This window comes from Vanessa tameamea, chromosome 7 (assembly GCF_037043105.1).
Source record: "Vanessa tameamea isolate UH-Manoa-2023 chromosome 7, ilVanTame1 primary haplotype, whole genome shotgun sequence".
In the NCBI taxonomy this organism is placed as follows: Eukaryota; Metazoa; Arthropoda; class Insecta; order Lepidoptera; family Nymphalidae; genus Vanessa; species Vanessa tameamea.
The window spans coordinates 9,050,513-9,068,532 of record NC_087315.1 but is presented as its reverse complement, the minus strand read 5'-3'; the positions used below and the strand labels follow the sequence as shown (position 1 = coordinate 9,068,532).

The window sequence follows — 18,020 nt, the reverse complement described above, 5'->3', positions numbered from 1 at the left end:
TGCACAAAGCCCTACCACCAAGTATACTTTCGTTACGGTTCGCTAATAAAGGCAGTATTTTCAACATCGACCTTATTTACTTTTTTTTCATCCAATGGTTTATTAACTGTGTGTGTATCACTTACGATTAAATCATATTGTTTAGCATCTGTGGACTATTAGACGGCTATCTGGACAAGGAAACTGTTAACATGAAAAATTTTTATTGCATATAGATAAAAGCTACTAAACACGTGGTTAGACTTAAATTTTATATCCAAGAAAAAAATATGTTATTAATACTCGTGATACTTTATTCATTAATATTTGTATTTTTAAGTATTAAATAATTAGCAAACAGAAGATACAATTTTATTCCATCGAATAATTTGAAACGACATTAACAAAATAAAACATCAAATAAAATTCGAAACAGTTGTCGATGTTTTTATAGACTATATTATAGCAGAACGCGAACGAACCAACTTCAAACTGGATGAGTGGGCTGAATCTAAAAATACTTAGTACTAAAACTCTATGGGATTGGAATCCGTTACATTTTAGTCCATTCTAGCTTTTAACCAAATGCCACTTGAACAAAACGATACATACTATTTACAACTTTTGAACTTTAAGTACTAGGTCTAAAATAAACACATTAGATTTTAGTCTACTTTTTAACAAACATATAAATCTTTATTATTATCAGTTAAATAAAAATAAAAAAGTATTCTACACTATTATTAATAAGTTTTATTTTAATGCGGTATTCATTATTATGTTGATATTTATCTGGGAAGATTTAATTTAAAAATACATCAATATTTTATTTAGAAATTTCGTAGACACGTGATGTTTACAGACGAGATATATAGGGCCTAAGAGTTAGGATAAGGATGTAACACAGTTCAAAGTTAACACATGGCTCGATTCCTGTCACTGGTTACCTATGTTATGTAATATTTGTTTATATGTATAATACCTCATTATTTACAAGAGTGTGACAGAAAATCCGCTAAGACAGATTGCTAGTAATACATTAATGAAACACAACATTAAGAATCCAGGTAATACCCTCTATCTGTTTGACTGACTATATAAAAGCTGTGAAATATTGGTAGTTCAACTCGGATGCTGCTTATCTATAAATTAATCGATGATATTCGGTAGCTTTGGGTGCGATGTGTCGTAGTATTGTTTTTATACTGGTCTTATCATTTCCAATGGCAATTGTGGTATGTGGTATCAAGTAAAAAAATATTGTTAGTTTATTTTCGTGTTATTATGACCGTATAACAATAGAAGGAAAAATATTTATTTTTCCATTTCTTACACATATTTTATAAATATTTTACCTCTTCACATATTATTTATTATTTCGCTTTTACGAATATTATTTTCTCCTGACCGATTTCGGATACGACGGCTATACTCAATGGAGACAAGCCAACGGCGTAAGATAATTGTATAAGGTTTAACGCGCAATAATATGTGTCCTCCCAAACAGTTAAGGCAAAGTGCCAAAGGTGGTACGTACTTTGCACAGGACTAGATAAACACAGAAACATTCCAAAATCTAGGCTGTTATTATTAAGGACTTTAATAGTTTCGACCCAGAACATAAACCCCAAAATATATTTATTAATCACTTCACTCTGTATACATCTAATTATACTGGCTCAACATTTACACTTGAACAGACCTATTACCGAATAAGCAGTTATACAACCTTATCAAAATAACGCTGCGTAATTAAAGAAATATAGAGAATCCTAATTATAATTAACGTCTTAAGTAATAACAAATAGGTACCTGCAATTCTGCACTAAAAGAAATTGTGAAAGCAATATAAGTAGGTTACCTCGTTTTTGCGCCACAAATAACTACGTAGATCAATAACTTTAGACGCTATGTCAATTTATTTTTAACATAACTATTTATGAAAAATTTCGGATATTAACAGTTTATAAAAAAATAAGGTTCTGGGTACACGAAGCACGATGTTAACGAATAAAATACATCGACAAATCTAAAAAGATAAGGTTACTATTATAATGCTTACATGATTTTGTATTACAGATAATTAAAAAAATCTATTTTTCTTCCCAACATTTAACTTGTAATGGGAGTTACTGCTTGATGTACTTTTGTCTGGGATGGTCTTATGTTTACCCAAACTGATTTGCTTTGTACTGCTTAGATAGAGTGTATTAAGATGAGAATGTAACTGTCAGCAAGTTTTTTTCGCCTATTCTTCTGGAATCTGGGTGATCTATGTGTACAACTATTTGATTTAAAAAAAAAAGAGTTTTATATTTATTTCAAATTCTTTAAAAAAATGATCAACGGATTACAAAAAAAAATTGTTAAACTATGTAGGTACGGCTAATTAGCTGTTCAATTTATTGATACCGTTACTTCGCGTTATAATCAACAAATTTAACTACATAGATCTATTGTAGTTAATTATTTCGTTAGACACATTGAAGATGACCTAATCAGTTTAAAGAGGTCACTCGCTGGCTGATTCTTTTAACCGGAGTATGTGTATTATAAACATAAACATATCAAACAGAAACGCGAGAACCATCCAATTGTCACGTATATATTGACAAAACACCAGACGATGATGAAGAGCTAAACAATTATGACCGTTATGAGCTAAACAGGTCACTACGTGTGGGTATGGCACTGACTAACCTCTTTGACATGCGTTACATTAGTATTCGCGATATTTATTTACATGTCTATGACTAAAGATAAATATTTATACTAAAAACAACTGATTCGTATAATATAAATATATATATATATAGAAAAGACTTATTTTTTTACCTGAATTACCTAAGTTGCGTATGGCATGAGTTGTTCGCCTCGTAACTCATTTAAATGAGCGCATTAAAAATTGCCTGTAAGGTTGTAACTTATCTTGTGAGTACGTGCAGACAACGGACGAATAACGCTGACACGTCAACCATCTCATCCCGGATGCAACAATGATAAAACATTCAATTACCAGGAAAAAAGAAATGTTTGAGTACAATCAGTTTGAATTACGATACGCACCGGTGCTGGAAGTAAATAAATGGTAGTTTATATAAATAAACATCTGAAATAGATTGTTGATACTAATTTTGTTTTGTTTCAACTTTAATATTATCTCCTGCATATTTACGTATAGAATTCCCGCCTTTTTATGAATTGATTAAATGTTTAACTATGACTAAATTATAATTATATTTACTGCCGACACAAATACTAAATAATATTTTTTTAAAATAAAACATGCTTTACACTAAACTACTAACTCCTGGTAATTTAATAAATATATTATTTACTTATTTTTTTAACTTTTTTGCCAAAATACAGTCCAAGACAATAGCTGTTACCTGGTTGTTCATTCATATAACTCCTGACTTATATTTTCTGATGCGTACTTTAATTTTATTTTTTTTGATTAAGGCTAATATGTTATTTCAAATCATATAAACTTACAAATATTGTATTTCTATTTTTGACTGAATATTTAACAAATATTATATCAGATTTTTACTTACACAAAGGTATTTTGCTACATCTGTTTTTTTTGCTTTGTTTAAGACCCTACTTACCCATTTTATTTCTATCATAAACTATAACACTTAAAATGTACTATTTATAAACAAACATTTATAATTTATAAGTATTAATTCCATTCCTTCTCATTGTTAATCTACATTATAAAACTCGAATTTCTTAATACTGAATTCAGTTTTCTGTGAATTCAAATGAAACAAACAAGCACAACTATATAATAATTGTACTCGAACACCGCTTTGCTTGGTTTTAAGAGTTGGTCGCAAAGTGCTATGTGTCGATTATAGGTCCCTATGTCGTCTCTATGTCTGACCACTATCTCTATCCACAAAAATAAAATTGGTTGCTGAAAACGAAAATAATATTAAACTTTAATTGCGTGCCTGAATGAAAACAATAAGACTAACAAAATAACTTAAATTGTTTTCAATAATAATCCAATTTAAATACAATTTCGAACCATTATACTTGATAAATGAATGTGACATATTGCTGTCAAATGACAGAAAGATAAATATTGTGCTGTATTGATTTCATATATTAACAATTCACAGTAAAGGCAATTCTTCAAGCAGATCACTTTTGACATTATGCTATTTACAGCAGACATGTGAACAAAAAATGTAATACTAAAATATCTACGAATGCTTTGTAGAAAATCTGGTAACCATGTGTGGAATAAATTATTATAACAATTCAGTATTACTCATAAGTTCCAGTAAACGGAGGTATCATAGTTTTAAGTTGAATAGCTAATAAGCACATGTGGTATTATTTATATTTATATAACAGTGATAGTATGACTAATGTGACCTATGATCAAAAGTCGACACAATGTTTTATTAAAAATTGTGATAAACATGTTATCAATCAATATTTTGATTAACAACTTTATTGTTACAATTTTTCTTTACACAATTATTAATTATCCACATACTATTATGACAAATACTCATTTAAATATATATTGAAAATAATACTAACAGTATTTTCTTTGTTGAATATCAATTTAAAAAGTTATTTATTTATACTTGAAACTTTAGGCTTGAAAAGGTATAACATAAATAAATTCAATTAATTGCCTTATCTGTTGTAAATATTATCAATATTGGCTATTATTTATTATTGAGTATCTTTTGACTAACTAGTCACAGATAGGACTTTGTTTAAGTGAATGTCAATTATCAGTACTTGAAATTACATTATTAATTTTTATGTTCTACTATGTATTATTTTTATATGTATAATAATAAAAGATTATGTAATGTTGTCTAGAAATTGATAACTGTTTATTATTATCTTTTGATACATCTGTGAACTTGATCACTATCAAACTGCGTTATTAATGCACTTAGTGTATTTGATAGTAACCAGTATATATAAAGCTGACACTCAAAGTACTACCTTAGTTTTTTAATACTTTAATATATATATAAAACAAGGTCAATGACAGAATCAAATAAGAAATTAATAACTATGTTAAATGTCAAATAATCTTTTAATACAAAAATATAGAAAAAAGAAAATAACACCAAAGTTCATGATATGACCTAAATTTTTTTTTATACGTTATTTCTATAACTTAGGCAAATGTCAATCAAATTTTAGACAAATTATAAATATATCTTTGAGATCTGTTTAAAACATTGATATTGACGTTTCTTTTGTGTTAAACTATGATTCTAGCAGTTGACAAATTGAATATTGTATACATAGTTGTCATAAATTTATTATTAAACGAAAGCTACCACATACCCAAATATAATTTAATGTTATCCTTTATCTCTTACCGGAAACTGCAAATTAGCTGATTGTTTGAAGATATCACCACAATCATTCACTAATTTACACTTGAAAACCACTATAGTAGCAACTGTATAAATCACACATTTAAAAGTCTGTAATTAAATACAATAAATAACTGATTATAAGTTCCACTGTTCCTTATGACAAATAAATATACATAACTTGAAAATCAAATAAGACCTCAGTACATCTCCAATTCACTACACGTCCACTTCACTACACGTCCACTTCAGTACACCCATAGATAATATACATATACTGAAATAGTGTTGCATATCGATAGTCCACTATCGATAGACTATCGATAGACTATCGATAGTTAAGGTGTAAGCGATACTATCGATAATCTATCGATAGTATTGTTACGTGTCAATACTATCGATAGTATCGATACTATCGATAGCTTCCCATGAGCAATACTATTGATACTATCGATAGTTTTGTAAAAACCATTACTTTTAACCTAAACTATCGATAGTATCGATATTTTTGTGCTATCGATAGCCAGTAATTTCCAATAGTATTACTTTCTCAAGATAAGTAATTTAGTAGGCCAACTATAGTGTATATTTAAATAAATGAAATTAAATTTACCACAATATTTGTTTTTAGAATTAAGACATTTTGTGCGGAATAAGTAGTAATAAAAATTTTAAATGTGAAAAATGATGATAATATTTTTTGTGTTTGATTTATGATATATTATAAATACTCATAACATTAAAAAAACTTTTAGGAGGACAGTGGCATTACAATGAAAATTTTTTGTAGTAATCTTGAGTTTAGCGATTAGAATACATTACGAATACATTACTTACATTAAAAAACTAATACTATAAAAAAATCGCTGGCTATCGATAGTCTAAAACTATCGATACTATCGATATTAGAAATAGTATCGCTACTACCAATAGTATTGCTTACAGAGAGATAGCGATACTATCGATAGTATCGATAGTTTGCCACTATCGATAGTATTGCTCACGGAGAGCTATCGATAGTATTGATCGTACGATACTATCGATAGTTCTATCGATATCCTGAATAGTTTTCGAGGTCAACTATCGATAGTCAAACTATCGATAGTTCTGCAACGCAGTACTGAAATAGACGCGCCACAAGCGAATCAGCTATTTATTGTTACCCGCCCTCTGCGCTAGTTGGCGCTGGTTTCTTAGAGCGTGTATATATATTAAATTATAATTACTTTTTATTTACTTCGAGGGATGTTGTGTAAAAGTTTTACTAAAACAGAAAAACAAAAATTGGAAAGAAATTTATCACATTGTATTTTCTGGTTTAGTAGAACTTTTACATGTTGTATATTTTGAACATAAACAATTGTAAAAAGGTAGAATATTTTTTTATTGTTCAGTATTTTTCTTTAAACATACATGATTAATCAAGTTTTAACATTTATAAAATGCTCAGAAATTAAAAGTCTAAACAATTCTTCAACATTATGGCCACTCTATATCTTAAAAAGTATATTCCATAAGTTACATTTCTGCAACAACCATAGTGTTACTTAAAATCATGGTGTGTCCCTCGCACTATACATTATCCATACAATTACGAAAATCACATTATTTATGTTTACTTACATTACTAAATTACACAAGTTGGTAATTGTTGATTGCTTAGTTAAAATATAATTAAATAATAAATTATAATGAGGTACAATATGAACTATACATATATGAATATAGAAAACATAAGCTATATTACTTTTGTTTCCTATGACTTATTGTAATTGAAAGATTGTAATTTTATTTTATCAGTATTGTCAAAATCTACATTTCTGTCTGTTAAAATTCTATTAACTCCTTTACACCAACTATTGACTATTAAATTAATTGATAAATTATTAAATAATTAACTAATATCAATTTATGGTTACTACAAGTAAGGATTGAGAAATCACACCTGCAATTTATTAAGTTTTTAGTTTTTTTTTTTTTTTGTAGTGGCCTGATCCATCAAAACTGCAGTACCCGTCTCAGTAGATATTTCAGTGGGTGTTGATGCACTAATAGACATATCACCTGTAACAACAAGAATTATGTTATAATTTTTCTCTACAAGTAATATTTTTATATAGTCTTGAGATGTGATTCATGGTACAAATAAAAATTGTCTTGCATATAATTTTGTAGCAGCTTTATGTGGGTGGACATTTTTTGTTGGAACAATGAGTTGCCTACATTTTTATACTGGTTATAAGCTATCTGTGTGCCAAATGTCATCCAAACAAAAATACAAATCTTTTGTCTTTATAATATTAATATATATAATTAAGGAGGGATACAAGTACACCACTGAATGTACTATAAGTTACCTACAGCTTGTATAGCATGAATTTAAATCTATTTTTGCATTTCTATTGCTAAGATCAATAAAGAAGGATTTTTTTATAGAGTTGAGTTATATTAATAGTTTTGATTCTGTAATTATGTGAATGACTGATAAAATGATATTGATAAATATGTCAACCGATTCTCACCTTTCTTAATATACAGAACTGGAATAGCATTTCTTGTTAGCCTGTTGCTTGGTGATATGTAATAATTTTTAAAAGGTTTATTGCATACTCTCATTTGGTTATAGATGTACATATTTCCTTATTTTGTAGTGTCATTCTCTAACACTGCTTTCCAGATTTCAAACCTTTCTACATCTTTTTGAGGCTTAGGGAAATGATTCAGTGGACCTGAAATTTAATATTTGTATTAAAGCCAGATCGTTTAGTTAAACATAATAAAATTCATAATACCTACATGCCAAGTATACTGATAAAAATTTACAAAAAGGTAAAAGAAAAAAAATATGATAAAATATTAAATGGAATACTTGAGAATCAACGGTAATCGGCCCTTATTTAGTCATTAATTTATACAAACTAATTTAGAAAAAACATCGACTAAACATATAAATAGGAAACCTAGTATAAGTATACAATGACTTTGATTTTACTTTATAAACAATTTTTTAATATTGATTTTCTCAATTTGCATATTTAAAATGTAATAATAATAAAAATAATTACAAGAATTAAAGATCAGGCTCTGTAGCGACATCTAGTGTCATTTAAGCGTTTTTAGGTGGCTTAGACGACACGCCTTGTATATTAGATGGTACTAGTTTCCATACAAATATCTTTTGTACTTCACTGTCACCCCCCTGAGTACACATTTAAATAATAAGTAAGACAAAATGCAAGAACAATAAACAAGATGATATCAAACTTCAAATTCAACCTAAGACCACAGATAAATTAAAAACCTCAGGGCTGCCAAAGTATATTTTGTTATGCCACGTAATTACAACATATTAGCTTTTTTGTTTTGCAGCACTTTACTCCGATGTTCTAATTTTCAATGATCTTTAATAATATAAGGTAAGACTTACATTTGTTTTAATACTATATTAATAAAGTAGGGGAACCAAGCTTAATTTATGCAGATCTAATTTCAAATGTGTCAAAATCGTACTATACTTTATCTATGTAGTACTTGATTTACATTACATTACATACATACATTAACAGCCTGTAAATTTCCCACTGCTGGGCTAAGGCCTCTTCTCCTTTCGAGGAGAAGGTATGGAGCATATTCCACCACGCTGCTCCAATGCGGGTTGGTGGAATACACATGTGGCAGAATTTCGTTGAAATTAGACACATGCAGGTTTCCTCACGATGTTGTCCTTCACCGCCGAGCACGAGATGAATTATAAACACAAATTAAGCACATGAAAATTCAGTAGTGCCTTCCTGGGTTTGAACCAGAAATCATCGGTTAAGATGTACGCGTTCTAACCACTGGGCCATCTCGGCTCCTTTATTTACATAAGAATTATTAATATTAAGGCTATATATAAATATAATTTTAGAAGAATTTAAAATAGTTACTATATAAATCATGACTACGTGGAATGGTGGCAAGAATGTTAGCAGCATTTTCCCGTTGAATTGCAATTCCGATCCTCTGGACAAAAAATTAAACAGTCCTTCTCCTCAGTCCAGTCAAACTCCAAGTGACAACCAGTGGAAACAATAAGGCGAAGTGTTATGCTTTTGATGAAGAAACAGAACGCATTTTTGTCTTAATGTCGTAATGTAACTGTCAAATGCAGGTATCAGTGAAATTCTCTAAGATACCTATGTCAATTGTGACTTGTGTCAGAATGCGCGAGAAAAATATTAATTTAATAATAGCCAACTAAGTACCTTATTTACGACTTAATTTTACCTTTTATATTTAAAAAAAAAATATAAGTCTATGTACCCATTTATATATAAATTATGAGTTCATTAAAGAAAATGGTAATGTTATGATCGGTAAAAAAATCCTTATTCAATATTGTGTGTAGTATTTGAAAATGTATTTTTTGCATTTCCTTTTTTCTTTGAGTTTTTCCTAGTCATCCCAGAAGAAATCATCGAAATATAAAATATGTCAATAGGATCAAATATGATATAAAGCAAAGAATTACATTAGGAGATTCATTCTATAAAGTATTTTAGGTTCTCAAAAGCTTCAAACAATTACACCGCACTAGATTAAGAGTTTTTGCTGGAGATGAACGAGCTTTAACTGCAGCTAGGTTGAGAATCAATGATGAATACAATAAAAATAGAAATGTTGAAAATGAAGAAGCAATAGAGGCGGTAAGCTTATGGAATATAGTTTGAACTTTGAAAATGTTAAGCCTCATTAATAATCAAATCAACAAGGATTAAAATAACTTTTTCATTTATATTCAAATTCAAATATATGTAATATTGATAAAAAAGTGTTGTGCTGGAATAAGCTTCAAACATTCTGCTTAAGCATTAAAATGGTATACTCGTCTATGGTACAGATTGAAAATCAGTAAATTTCTGCTGATAGACTTTAAATAATACTGCTTAAACTGAATTTTTATTACTAGATTTTAACATTATTTATTCCAAAAATGATTGAATGTATTTTCTTATTGTTCTTGTAGTAAATATAACAATGATGGTACCAATTTCTTCTTTTTATAGTTGATTAAATATGGAGAAGATGTTGAAAGGGAACTGAGAACTCAGGTTATTCAAGCAAAACAAGTCAAACCAGGTGTATTTGGTGAGGAACTATTGCCCTAACATTTATTTGTTTGATTTGATTCAAGTGAAATTTTAAGTGAATCTAAATATTTAGTGAATCAGAACTCCTTGAACTTCTCATAGTTTCTCTCTTTGCCACACAATGGAACAGGACAAGACACACAGACTGTGAATCCTTGGAATCCTATTAGTTTGTCTCCCTCCAGTCTATAAAAACTTACACAGAACCCCTGCTATGTAGCAGGGGATTTCAAATAGTTAAGCTATCTTATAAGGTTAAAGTTGTTTAATATAATTATGATGTCATAAAGGGATGAATCAACAATACTTACACATTTATATTTAATACTAGTGGCCCGTATGTGCATCGCTATGTATAAAGTGATATAATACAAAAATGAGTTAGACCATCGATTCATTTCTTAAAAAAATATATTTACTTAATTGCTAGCAAGAACAGAGATGGCCCAGTGGTTAGAACGAGTACATCTTAACCGATGATTTCGGGTTCAAACCCAGGCAGGCACCACTGAATTTTCATGTGCTTAATTTGTGTTTATAATTCATCTCGTGCTCGGCGGTGAAGGAAAACATCGTGAGGAAACCTGCATGTGTCTAATTTTAACGAAATTCTGCCACGTGTGTATTTCACCAACCCGCATGGGAGCATCGTGGTGGAATATGCTCCATACCTTCTCCTCAATGGGAGAGGAGGCCTTAGCCCAGCAGTGGGAAATTTACAGGCTGATTATGTTATGTTATAATAAATAATAAATATTGGACAACATCACATACATTACTCTGATCCCAATGTAAGCAGCTAAAGCACTTGTGTTATGGAAAATCAGAAGTAACGACGGTACCACAAACACCCAGACCCAAGACAACATAGAAAATTAATGAAATTTTTCTACATCGACTCGGCCGGGAATCGAACCCGGGACCTCAGAGTAGCGTATCCATGAAAACCGGTGTACACACTACTTGACCAAGGAGGTCGTCAATCGTTATGTATGTTAGCTATTTAAAAAAATAATTCAAAACATTTGGATAAACAATATTTTTGGTTTTTCCATTTTGAGTGTGAATAAACAAATGGCTGGGGGTACCTACTCTGGAACAGGCAATATAAAGTTGGCCTTGTGAAAAATATGATTCTTCCAAATTCATACCACAAACGTGAAGTGTTTGCCCTTGGGCCTTGTTGATGGACATCGCAAATGATAAACGAACAGGATATTGTAATCGTTTGAACTCGAATGGCATATCAGTTTGAATCATAGGGATAAGGGGTATCAAACAAACTTCACCTTTAGATTTACCAGTTAAGATCGTAGCTTCGATCAAAGTTGGCAATAACTTTTTCACTGCCAATCTGGTGCCATTACACAGTTTTGGTGGATTAATATTTCGCAATAATATAATGAAAGAAAAAGAAAATTTAAGCAGTGCATACCAACCGGTTCCAATGAATTTAAAAATTCAACTGGAAAGTTCAATGCCTCATCTTGATTCATAGCACTGTCAGTTAATTTATATGTCGTGAATACACCTGGCAGTTTCTCTTGAATTTGAAAATTAATAGCATTGATATGAATGTTCTTTGGTGCTAAAATGGCGCGTTCTCTCAACCAAACATGATTTATGTAATTCTGAAGAAGACTTCAAACATGCATTTATTTCATCAGCAGAAGTTGATCGAGTTTCGTACATAAAACATTGCGTCTTGTGCATATTCGATCAAATGCCGTGGGCTACCAGTAAATGAAGTTGGCAATATAGTCAATCGCCCGATGTTATTTACATTAGCATCATTCGCTATCGCATCTTGCAAATGAATATATTCGTCGGATCTTAATTTTGCTTGGTTGAAACGAATAAAATTAAGACGTTCAGTTTCTATTTTGGCATACATATTAACGACGTACTGATGATATAGTTTACCACATCTCAAGATATAATTTTGTGCTTGTGGACGAACCATCAATCGATACGAATAAAAATTCATGGCACTAACTGTTTTCTGTATATGTAGACCTGAAAATAAATGCAAAATGTGACTTTGGAAAATTATAGAAATGAAAATGTCAACACACAGAAAATAGGATTAATTATTTACCGGTTTGTGGATCAGTCGTTGGTATATTGATATGGTAGCTATCATCACCTTTTCAATGCAATATTGGTTATGGTAATGCATCATAACTACGATGAAGTTCCGAAACACGTTGCAATTCCTCATTTCTGCGATGAAGTACAATATCACGGAATTGAAATTGATCACCAACAATTACAATTGCAACCTTATCAATTGTCGGTGCATTGAATCGCCTGGCATGCTCTACAAAAGGTGTTCTATTAGCCCTTATTACGATTTTGTGATTATCAGATGGTATACGATCGAGAGCAATTTTAAACAATTGAACTAATGCGTTATGCTGATGGAAAAACCATTGTAGCTCTCGAAAATTTCTCATCTTGTATTAGAAACAATTGTACAACGTTGATTCAATTCACGATTTTCATCACCAATAAAATACATTTGCAAAAATTGATGATCAACGTCGGGGTACGGCAATAACGAACCAACTTGATGATAAATCTGGCCCTGAATCTGTAACATGTATGCAATTTAGGTTGTTGGATAAGAATTTTTAAAACTATCGAATACTTTATGATTAAGATTGATATAAATATGGGACAATCCAGTTGAAGTATTTACCTTAAACGTCGGCATGAAATTATCTCTAATAATTTTAGTAGCACCAAAAGAAGTCATTTGAAATGCCGAATTGTATTGTTGAATATGACTCAAAAAATGCTTCGATGTTTGAGATGTCCCAAATATTAATGAATACAATGGTTCGGGTGGAATTTCTAATCTAATCTAATCTAACTTTGCCATTAGGCGATTCACCTGAAAATTTTGCCGCATCACAATGTGGACATATTACGTCCATCATTCCTATGTATCCGTACATAGTATAATCAATCTAACTGTTGTAATTAAAAGCAGCACACATCGTTTCAGTCAAAGTAGCACGACGTATTCGTGATCGCCGTGGAAGATTCAGTACAGGCACAGGGTCAGCAGATCTATTTCATGCACTACGTTCACGCTGCGATGCATTAGCTTGTGTGCGTTCATCTGCAGTCTGTGATCGTCTTTGTGATGTCACATAATTTGTTTTACGCTCCTACCTACCGACCTATCTCGCTCGTCTGGCTCGTGGCATTGATCCTTCATCCTTCATATACAAAAGAAAAAATGAAATTGAAAACAAATTGCTACATTAATAGTGGTGTATCAGTATTAAAACATGTGTGTCTGGAAATATACGGGATGAAATATTGGTGGTTATTTTCCCGCAAGATATCGATTCGGTTTCGCGTAAAAATAAAAATACAAAAGGAGTAGGTATTGAATACTAAATCAATTCTTTGCGGGAAAACAACCAACAAAATTTCACCCTGTACCTATATAACTGCGTTCGTTGTCAATGTTTAAAAAAATGTCAATAAAATAATCCATTACAAAATAATAAAATCATAACAATATGTTTTTTTCAAATTAAGAAACACACATACATGTAATCACTTCAACAGTTCAAAACTTACCGTTTGTGTAAATGCGTTTGACAATTTAATTCAAATAAAGCCTGCTAACTACATGAAACACCGACAGCGCATTAAAAAACTGAGTAAAATTTAAAAATTGAAAGTACACGCTACTTTTAAATCGACAAACGTAAATAAATATTTATATGATTTTAGTTTTTAAATAGCTAGCAATTAAGTAATATATTTATTTAAGAAATTAATCGATGTTCTGATTTTTGCATTATTTCTAATGACAGCTCAATCATTTTTAAAATAAGAAATTGTGTTACATGCCAGTATTTAATGCTATGCCATGGGTTATTTGGAAATAATAAATTGAATTAAGACGTATTACCTATTGAAACTGGTGGTTGAGTGTACTCATTTTTAATTGATACTTACTTTTAATTTGACAGACAATTCCCCTCTAAAAATCTCCATTAACAAAATGACCCGCCATTTATTGAAATCATTTGTTACAAAAAATGTGATAAATGAAGAACCACTCGACCGATTTTGTGCAAACTTCACATAAACCATCTACTAAATAGTCCGAACAAACCCTGAAAATTTGGTTATGATAGATGAGCCCTTTCTTGAGTTATAAAGTGACAACGAAAAATGCCATTTATTTTTATATATAAGATTATATTAATATTTTATTATCTGTGCCTTAATATTACAACTCTGTGTGGCATTTAAAACAACAATTTGCCGCTGGTTGTTAATAAATATGTTTTAATTTAATTTTAATTTAAAAATATATGTGTCTAAAACACAAAACCTTCATTAAAATCAGTCTTGTAGTATTTTTGTGATGTGTATCTCTTTTTTCAGATAAAGATTTATAGATATAAGTTTAAGTCATTGTAGTAATGTCCTACAAAGTATTACTTTCAAAGTAGTAGGCAATAGCTACCTATAAATAATAACTTTTAATTTGGCTCTATATCAGGTTATTTATGGTCGAGGTGAAATTCAAGTTTTTATGTATTTCTTGTCTAATATTTGTATAAATATGAACTATACAAATAGTCAACTAATTATAAACCATATATTTTTCTATTCCAGAGGCTAAAATTACAGAAGACACAGTTAAGCTTGATAATATTCCATACAATGATGCAGCAATAATAAATGATGGTATAAATGGAGGCCAACCCTGTTGCCAAGATCAAGCAAATAAAAACTAAATATAACACATAAAATTTATGTATTATAGTGTATAGTCATTAGATAAGATTAAAATGTTTGGTTAAATAATAATATTTATTTGTTCATTATAATATTTATTATTTTCCTGCCTTATCCTTATTTTTGAACATTAAATGGAATGTTTCCAAAAAAACTTTACTTGAATTAACATATTTTACTTTTTATACCAGGGTCTCAAATTTAACAAGTTTTAAGAATGCTGTTTATGAAAAGACTGGACTTCTGTTTCTAACCAAAGATAATGGAAACACTGTGGTTCATTAACTTTTTAATATGATAGCTTAACTATTTAAAATGATATTGATATATATTTTAATTTAAACAAATACAATGTAGTAATATACAAGCAACTTATATTGGCGCTTTTTTTTTGTTATAGAAAATACGATATTGGTAATATTAAGAGTGTTTATGCTAGATTAGCAGTTTTCGCGAGTTTTCTTTAAATGGATTTTGAGCCAAATACTTGAGCAAAAAAGATAAACTAAAGCTTAGTCTCTTATTAATATAATATTTAAAAAATCGTAAATAAACATTGCGTATAGTTGACAAATTATTTGGTAAAAGTACATGATTTCAAAAATTTAACATTTCAGTGTGATTTTAACTCTGTTTTACCCATAAAAACGGGTTGTAAGATATTTCTGTAAACCGATTCGGTTCAATTTCGCAGCACTTAATAAATGACCATATATAAAGGTCTAGTTTGGTTTTACAGTTATAATAGTTAGTATGATATCCACTAATTTCACTCAAAATAGTGCAAGTAGGCATTTTATTTTACTTTTTTCTTGCATCAAATGATCAGCATTGAAATCGAATTCTAACTTATATATAAAAAAAATCAGTTATAAAAAAACACATTTTACTGATTATAATACATTTTAACCGACTTAAAAAAAAGTAGTTTCTCAATTTGATTATGTTTTTGTATTAGTGTTAGCTCTTTGATTAGTTATTTTAACCTACTACCTACTATTATGATTCGTATGTAATTTCATTATCTATACTATTGAAAATAAAATCTATAAAAAATATAATATACAAAAGAAATAATTTAATAGCATTACGATGCTGTATATCGATTGACTGGATTTTAGTAGTTATGATTATACACACACGCAGTTACACGCACCAGAGTGACAGCAAAATGGGAATTGGAATGAGAAATCATCTTTGAATAGAACTTACCTGACCTAGGAGGTATAATTTTCTACGTTTGTATGTCTATCTCAAGAAAAAAATATGTAAAATGATATGTCAGTATTGTCACTGTCAGTCAGCTGTCTTCTGACAGCTGAGATTTTCGGATTTTCAGATTTATTGGCCAAAAACAGTCTTAACACAAAACTAAATATTCATTTTACACAAAATGTTAGGACGTACGCTTCTAACAAGGGCTTTATTTACAAAAACATTGAAAGATGCTGCTTCCAACATAAAACAAGTCAAAAGAAATGGAAGCCATGGGTTAGTAATTTGTGATTGTAATACCGTGATTAGTTGTTATGTCATGAGGTGCTACATATAACGATATCAAGAAATAGACTTGATAATATATATAAAACGATATAATAAATTATGTATACGTATTATGCAACGATTTACGTATCTTTATAAATGATGTATATTTATTATACAAATATTCCGAAATATTTGGTTTAAAAATAAAATATAAATGTAAGACTAAACAGGCTGTTACTGTTTATCATAGAATATTTAATATTTTTTTTATAAAATAATGTTTTTTAGTGTTTGGACCTATCGGGTGCCTCCTCCCCCAGCATCAAAGAAAATTGTTTATTTAGCTGAAGTGCTTGGAGGAATATGTTGGTGGTGGATCCTGTACCACATTGCTACTGAACCTGAACATATTTATGTAAGTAGTCCATGTAAATGAAGTATTAACCAGTATTTATTTAACCCATTAACCATTATTACCATAAAGATTTTTCAGTTATATACATAATATTACAATAAAATACTAAAAATGAATACCTTTTGTAATTAAATTATTTTTAAATTTGCAGGGAGAATGGCCATATATAGATCCAAGCACTTGGTCGGATGAAGAATTAGGAATTCCTCCAGATTCTAACGGCCCATTAAAAAATTAAATTAAATATAATAATGTGTATCGCTAGTAGTGTAATATAATTTGTGAATAAATCTTGTTAATCAATATAATATAACATTTTTTAAATACCCAAGAATTCTAATAGAAGAAATGAATTCCTCACCATTCAAGTGAGGGATAGAAAATTGCTTTTTAATGTAATTTGGAAGTACTTGTAAAGCTACATATAATGTTTTCTTAGGATTATTTAAGTTGATGTTATCAATTACCAATTGATCACATAATTTTTGCACATCTCAATACTGTTTTGGTAATAATACAAAAAATATTTGTGATTCATATAACTTATATCCCTTGTTATTCTTGCTTTAATATAATCTCTATCCAATTTAATAGTTTATGTATTATATATAGCTAGTTACTTTTCGCAAATTTCTATTATTGTGAGTAATTTCTTCATATGAAATACAAAATATATAGTAACAGAGAGTATATATATATAATGTTTATTGTAGTATATAGAAATTCTGATTTCTTAAAATCAAGTGTGCTAAATATGTATATGTATTAAAAATACATATTTTAATTTATTCATACAAATATTACACAATACTATCTTTTTAAAAATATACACCATATATATTTTTATGAAAATACCCATTTACAGTGTTATTA

General features: G+C 29.5%; 3 protein-coding genes across 3 annotated transcripts in view; 2 read left to right on the top strand and 1 right to left on the bottom strand.

The window, feature by feature from the left end:
* LOC113401121 (protein draper) overlaps positions 1–5,577 on the bottom strand; it is a 35,105-nt gene extending 29,528 nt beyond the window's left edge. The window contains exon 1 of the mRNA XM_026640861.2: positions 5,346–5,577. The gene's annotated coding sequence lies outside the window, so the exon portion shown is untranslated. The remainder of the gene's footprint in view (positions 1–5,345) is intronic.
* Positions 5,578–9,508: 3,931 nt separating this feature from the next.
* LOC113401125 (uncharacterized protein) lies at positions 9,509–15,331 on the top strand. The gene is made up of 4 exons (XM_064215325.1): positions 9,509–9,685; positions 9,887–10,030; positions 10,391–10,472; positions 15,125–15,331. The coding sequence occupies exons 1-4, from the start codon at positions 9,665–9,667 to the stop codon at positions 15,244–15,246; spliced, it is 369 nt and encodes a 122-aa protein (XP_064071395.1). The 5' UTR covers positions 9,509–9,664; the 3' UTR covers positions 15,247–15,331.
* Positions 15,332–16,531: 1,200 nt separating this feature from the next.
* LOC113401126 (NADH dehydrogenase [ubiquinone] 1 beta subcomplex subunit 2, mitochondrial-like) lies at positions 16,532–17,460 on the top strand. Its single transcript, XM_026640869.2, has 3 exons — positions 16,532–16,738; positions 17,021–17,147; positions 17,299–17,460. Exons 1-3 carry the CDS (start codon positions 16,641–16,643, stop codon positions 17,383–17,385), a joined length of 312 nt encoding a protein of 103 aa, XP_026496654.1. The 5' UTR covers positions 16,532–16,640; the 3' UTR covers positions 17,386–17,460.
* Positions 17,461–18,020: the final 560 nt, after the last annotated feature.

What these genes read in the sequence shown, in the direction of transcription:
- LOC113401125 (XM_064215325.1), top strand. Translation starts at nt 9,665, where the DNA reads ATGAGTTCATTAAAGAAAATG. An exon ending in ATGAAGAAGCAATAGAGGCG is followed by an intron (nt 10,031 to 10,390) that starts GTAAGCTTATGG and finishes TTCTTTTTATAG; the next exon opens with TTGATTAAATATGGAGAAGA. An exon ending in AGTCAAACCAGGTGTATTTG is followed by an intron (nt 10,473 to 15,124) that starts GTGAGGAACTAT and finishes TTTCTATTCCAG; the next exon opens with AGGCTAAAATTACAGAAGAC.
- LOC113401126 (XM_026640869.2), top strand. Translation starts at nt 16,641, where the DNA reads ATGTTAGGACGTACGCTTCTAACAAGGGCTTTATTTACAAAAACATTG. An exon ending in AAAAGAAATGGAAGCCATGG is followed by an intron (nt 16,739 to 17,020) that starts GTTAGTAATTTG and finishes AATGTTTTTTAG; the next exon opens with TGTTTGGACCTATCGGGTGC. An exon ending in CTGAACCTGAACATATTTAT is followed by an intron (nt 17,148 to 17,298) that starts GTAAGTAGTCCA and finishes TTAAATTTGCAG; the next exon opens with GGAGAATGGCCATATATAGA.